The sequence below is a fragment of the Octodon degus genome, unplaced genomic scaffold (genome assembly GCF_000260255.1).
Source record: "Octodon degus isolate 3935 unplaced genomic scaffold, OctDeg1.0 scaffold00155, whole genome shotgun sequence".
NCBI classification, from domain to species: Eukaryota; Metazoa; Chordata; class Mammalia; order Rodentia; family Octodontidae; genus Octodon; species Octodon degus.
Window position 1 is genome coordinate 5,539,000 of NW_004524731.1, and position 6,000 is coordinate 5,544,999.

At 55.4% G+C, this 6,000-nt stretch overlaps 1 protein-coding gene across 1 annotated transcript in view; it reads right to left on the reverse strand.

Annotated features, from left to right (window-relative positions):
• The window catches only part of Dlgap2 (DLG associated protein 2), a 220,085-nt gene extending 214,839 nt beyond the window's left edge, over positions 1-5,246 (reverse strand). The window contains exons 1-2 of the mRNA XM_004642510.2: positions 5,198-5,246; positions 4,267-4,299 (exon numbers count right to left, since the gene is read on the reverse strand). Coding sequence (XP_004642567.2) covers positions 4,267-4,299; positions 5,198-5,246 — 82 coding nt within the window. The remainder of the gene's footprint in view (positions 1-4,266; positions 4,300-5,197) is intronic.
• Positions 5,247-6,000: the final 754 nt, after the last annotated feature.

Genomic DNA, 6,000 nt, shown 5'->3' on the forward strand with positions numbered 1-6,000 from the left:
GGGATGGGAGTTTCTGTCACAGCCCAGTCTGCCCACTTTCTGGCCACCTCCATCACAGCCCTTGCCATCTTCTACCCCAGTGACACTGCCAGGTTTCCACCAAGGCTTGGACCATATCTGGGTTCCAGAGGCAGCTGCTGGACAGAGGACTCCATGCCCGGGGAGCGGGTTTCCTGGAGCCGTGCACGCTGAGAAGGCAGCAGCGCCTCGTGCCCCACTCCCGGTGCCCAGCAGACCCAGGGAGGACACGGGTCGGAACTCAGGGCTCTGGAGCCCCAGGGAGCTGGGGCAGCTGCGCCCTCAGCCTAGACAGCATGTGAGGGACAGAAACACTCCTCTTAGTTTTCAAAAGCAACCTTATTATCCTTGTTGTTTAGAGGTCTTACAAACCCCCAGATGACGTGATTGGGTGCAGTGTGCTTTCCCTTCACTCAGAGTTGCTTGGGGGGAATCTTGAATTTCTCTTATTTAAAAAAATCAAGAATGCAAAGCTACTAAATACAAGAAAAATGCCCCTCTATTTCTTTTTCTTTTCTTTTCTTTCTTTCTTTTTTTTTTTTTTTTTTTCCTATTTTGACACAGGATCTTGCTATGCAGTTTGGACTTGTAGTGACCCTTCTATCTCAGCCTCCCCAGCACTGGGATTACAGGCATGTGCCACCACTCCTGGTTTCAGGGCTGGCATGTTGTGCCTGGGGTTCCAGGGCTGATGGCAGCACCAGGGACAGAACTCGGGGACTTGCGCTTGCCAGGCAGGCGCTCAGACTGCTAAGCTATCTCCCTAGCCCTCCCTGTCATTTCTTTCTTTCGTTTTTTTTTTTTTTTTTTTTCCCCAGAACCGGGAATTGAACTCAGACCCTTGACTTGCCAGGGAAGCAATTATTTATTCTACTGAGCCACCTTCCCGGCCCCACTCCCTGCCATTTCTTAACCAGGCATTATAAAGGGAGAAGATGTACTTTCTATTTGTAGTAAAATGTAAGATTATGCATGTCACACCAACATTTCCAGAGCAGTCTGTGTTTTTAAATGATCAAAGTAAACAAAAAAAAAACTCACACAGAAACATATTTAGAAAGAAAGCACTTCATCTTAAACTTGTAAAGCTACTGTCTCTGTCACCAGCAGGCTGTCAGTCTGCTGCAGCCGGGCTCTCAGCCTGTGGCCCAGGGCCACCTGCAGCTGGACACACGACGCTAGTGTAGCGGCGTCCTGACGCCGACTCGTGTCTGAGTAACTTTCTACTTCTTGGCTTTAATTGGATCAAACAGTGTAAACCTGAGACACTGTGGGTGCACAGTAGTGGATTTCTAGGAAGTTCTCTTAACGCTGCCAGACATTCTTACCTGGCTGTCCACATCACAAAGGTCTGTTTGCTAGGAAGGGAAGCTGAACCATAAAGCAGAGACAGGCAAGTCCAGGAACTGACAGTGCAGCCCTGCATAACATCTGTATTGTTTTCCTGCAGCCTGGTCAGAAAGCAAATGCCATCACACGTCTACCTGTGAGGCTGGAAAAGGACTGTGTGCTCCTAAATTACATTCCTGTATTAAACCGGCAGGGTCTGTCACAGGAGAGGAATGCTTACGGGGTCAAGCAAAGTAGCAAAGGCTCTGCTGCTAGGTCTTGTCTGGTGTCCAGAAGCTAACAGAAACAACTGGGAAGACCTCAGAAACTGAGGGACTTGGCGCCACGCTGCAAGCTGCTGTAATGATAGGCGCAGTTCTAGTGACCTACCTCTGCCACGCAGAGGCCGGCACGTGCCCTGCTGCAGAAGCCAGCCTTGGCAATGACAGGGACAGTGAGCCCCACCAGTGCTGCCACCCTCCAGGCCATCTCCACCTGGCCAGGGAAGAGGGGCTCAGAAGTGAGGGTGTCCACAGACCTCCACCCGCAGGCCTCCGGATGCCACAGTGCCCACCCAGCCAGCCAGCAGTACACTGAAGTTGGGATCCACATTCTATGTACTTAGCAAAATTCCGGTTCTCTGCACAAGTCCTCACTGTGACAGGGACCTGCAGCTGTGGAATCTGCGGTCTACAGGACCCTGAGTACTTGGCTCCCAGTCTCATTTGTTTGACAGATATTATCCTCCGAGACGATGCTAATTATTCAATCTGTATCCAAAGAACTAGCTCTCTCTCCTGAAAGAGCTGATCATTAAAATGCAAATAGGTGTTTCCACTTGGCTGGTTCAGCCTGAGAGCAGCGGAGCTCCCCGAGGGACAGGGACGAGAGCTCCCCACCCACTCTGCTGCCTGCCCACCAGCCAGCTTGCTCCTCCTGGCAGGAGCGGTTATGAGCTAACCTGTCGATGCTGCTGGAGAAATTATGAAACAAAAAAGCTGATTTCAGATTGCAAGCGCTGCAACCAGCCGGCTCACACTCAGACTAATTACTTAAATGATTTAAAACACATGAATATTCATCAGGTGGCTTTCGGGTGCTTGAGGCACAGCTGAGACCCATGTCCACCGACCCAACACCCACTGGAGTAATTCCTCTGGTAGCAGACCTGGGGCAGTGGAGAACAGCGGCCTTGTGCCCTGCCCACCAGCCACAGCCAGCGCCCTGGGCTCCTCTTGCACGGAGTCTGGTTGGGAAGCAGTGAGGAGCAGGCCTGGCCCATCCCCTCAACTCCTCCCATCTCTGCATGTGGTGTAGGACTAACACCTACCACCCTGTCCTGGAAGCCCAATCAGCAGGCTTCAGGCCCCACAAGGAGGGTCTGGCTGACTTGCTGTGGGGGCTGCCGTGCTCCGTGTCTCACTGGGCTGACCCCTCCAGGCAGTTTCAGGCCACCCTGGCAGATCTGAGCCCATCGGACTCCGTTCTGCACCCCAGATGGCTTGGACAGCAGTGCCCAGGCCATAGGGGCGTGGGTGGGGTCCACAGCCCACAGAGCCAGGCTGCATGGGGTCCAGCCCCGTGCTGGCAGCAGCAGCAAGGAGCACACAGCGGCAGGAGGGGACAGGCAACCGCAGCCTGATTAGAGGACGGAGTTTATAGACAGGCAGACGAGGACACTGACTGTGCCGTGTCCTCTGGAGACTGCGCGCAGCAGTCCGCACACTTCCGCAAGGGCACGAGGCCTGCGCCCAGCTGAAGCACAGAAGGCACATTCAACAGGACACAACAGAAAGCCACAGCGACAGGAAGCAACAAGCTCTCAAGTGCCAGAGGGCACCAGACAGGTTGAGGGTGTCAGGGACCTCAGAGGGGGCCTTCCATGTCTAGAGCCAGGCCTCCAGGCCCTGCTTGCCAGACACAGCTTTCTGTGGCCTTGGGAACAGCAGGCCCAGAGTCCGAAGCTTTGGAAGGCCAGCTGGGGTGCCTCACCCTGTGTTAGTGCTTTCTTGTGCAGCACAGGAAGAACCCGGAAGACCTGAGATACCCAGCTCCCGCCAAACTTAGAGACTGGGCAGCACTCCCGGTAAGCCCGGTCCTCTTGGGTGGGGCTGTGCACTGGCTCTGAGCTTCAGCCCAGGCGAGCCCACTCAGTCCTTACCCCTGCCTCTTGGGGCCTGGCCTGACGCTGAGACCAGCTCACTCTTGCCCACAGTGCGCCCATCTCCTGGCCCACAGCTCCCTGGCTTTCTAGCCAATCCACCGCTTTCTGCTGAAAGCAGAGTACAGCGTCCAAGCCCAGTGGAATCCCCACTAAGAGGAGCCAGATATCTGCCATACTTTCCTTGTGTTCCTCAGCACACCGAGCACAAGGCTGCATGAACTGGTTTTCATTGCTCTGGAACAGCACTGACAAACATCCAGCCTGAAAGCCCTGCGCTTAGGTGCACCCTGGCAGCAGCACTCTGGCCACAACTGAACCCGGCCCACAGCCAGCTTTTCGCCCTCCCTGAGGCCAGCGAGGCCCCTGCCACCGGACTCAGATCCAGCTACACACTGGCCAGGAACCATCTCTCCAGTCTCCTAGCACATGAGGTCACAGAACTTGCTAGAACACTTATAGCCCATGAACATGTCAGCATCTACTATTTGGCAAAAACTGGCCAAAATCTGTAAATCCAAAACAACCAAAGAAAATCCTGCAGCTTGGCTGCAGTGTGGTCACACTTTCCTTAGAGCTGAGCTCCTCATGCCTCATGCTCCCGTGCTGCTGTGGCTCTTCCACTCGCCAGACACTGAGAAGAACACACCTGCAGCATCAATGCTCCCAAGCACTCTTCGGCTGTCCCTCGCCATCAGCTCCACCCAAGCCAACTGCGTGTCCCTCCCGCATGTGCACCGAAGAAGCAGGGTACTCACCTTCCGGCTCCCCGCAGAGGGTGCACTGGGACTCTGCAACAGAAGAGAACAAGACGTATTAGCCCAGGAGCTGAGGGACAGCCACCCGGCCAGCCCAGCCCAGCAAGTCTGACAGTGTGAAATCACTGTGCTTTGTTACAGTGATGGCCTCTCTCTGCCACATGCAAGGCATTCATCAAATGCCTCTACAGCCGCACTCGGCTCACCCAGCATTCCACCCTCCATTTCAATATTCAAACCTTTACCACAACCACGGTGCTGTTATATCTCCTTTCCAGGATGCAACCTGAGAAAGGTGTGTTATATTTCAGTAAAAACCATAAAATCTATAATTGATTGAGTTTGACTGTGTAGAACCAAAGAGACGCGGAGGTCCTGGTGTCGTTAGCTCATCAGTTACCACCAGAGACCTGCATAGGCACACTGGCACCCTGTGGTGCAGAATCCAGGGTGCGGGGCAGGAGGTGGGCAGCTCCAGGATGGCACCTGCCCCAGCCTGGCGGATGCCACTCTGCGCAGTAAGGACCCATGCAGGGCATGGATGCCCCCAGGCTGCACCCGCACCTCGAGGCCACCATGCTTCCATCAAGGGGACAGCAAGGTTGATGGACTGCCATGTGGCCAGAGTTTTACTGAACAGAAACATCAGAGGCAACAGTGTGTCCAAGGGAGGATGGACATGGGACAGGCAGGGCGGGAGGAATTGAGTATGATGGGGCAGGAGGGCTGTTTTGGGGTGATAGGGACACTAGGCGAAGGACAGGAGGCAGGTGGAGATGGTGGTTTTCATGCTGTGAGGACCAAGAGGGGCAGAGTGCGTGAGGTCCTGGGGTCTGTGAGTGTGAACCCTGGATGTGAGGTTCCCAGCCTGTCACTGTGAACATGCATGTGAGATCTGAGGTCCTGGGGTCTGAGAGTGGAAACTCTGTACGTGAGATGCTGGGTTCTGAGAGTACAAGGACCCTCTCCTTCAAGGTCATGGGTGCAGTTCTGTTGGAGGGACTCAGGCAAAGCACAATGTCCTGCCACCAACATCCCTGGTGCAACCCTGGTCCCGAGCTACTGAAACAAAGAAGCTCTCTTTCCACAGATACAGGCTGAGCAGCCAGGGTCTCCCCAGAGGCGCAGAGGGTGTCAGCCAGCAGCACTGAGCTCCCCAGGCTGGGGTAGGTGCAGAGGCCAGGGACCCATATGTACCCCCAAGTTCACTACAGAGCACACATCAGTGAGGCGCCCACGCAGCATGGAGTCTGTGTGGCACCCGGACACACGTTCCTGCAGTGGGCATCAGGAGTGGTGTCAAGTTCCACAGCTGCACAAACCCACTGGACACAGAAACAGTGAGGGCAGCAGGAGCCCTTTGGAGGCCACACATCAGACACACCGCTTCACGTGGGAGTGCTAGGCCTGCCAGTGTGAGCCTGCATGTTCGCCCAGAATCAGCGCTCAGAGGTGAGTGGGGCAGTGGATCCACAGAACCACGTGTGGCCTGGGCTGTGCAGTGCCCCAGCACCTCACCCACAGGGGCTGCAGGGGCACCCTGACACGGCTTTATCGGGAAGTTCCTACTCCTGGCCCCAGACCAGTGTGTGACACTCAGGAAGACAGTGCCACCCACACGTATGACAGTCATTGCTGGGCCTGAGCCCCACGACTCAGACACCGGCCCTCCGTGGAGAAGGCAGCCTGGGGCGGGCCTGAGGATGCAACCGGCCCTAGTGGGAGGCAGCCCAG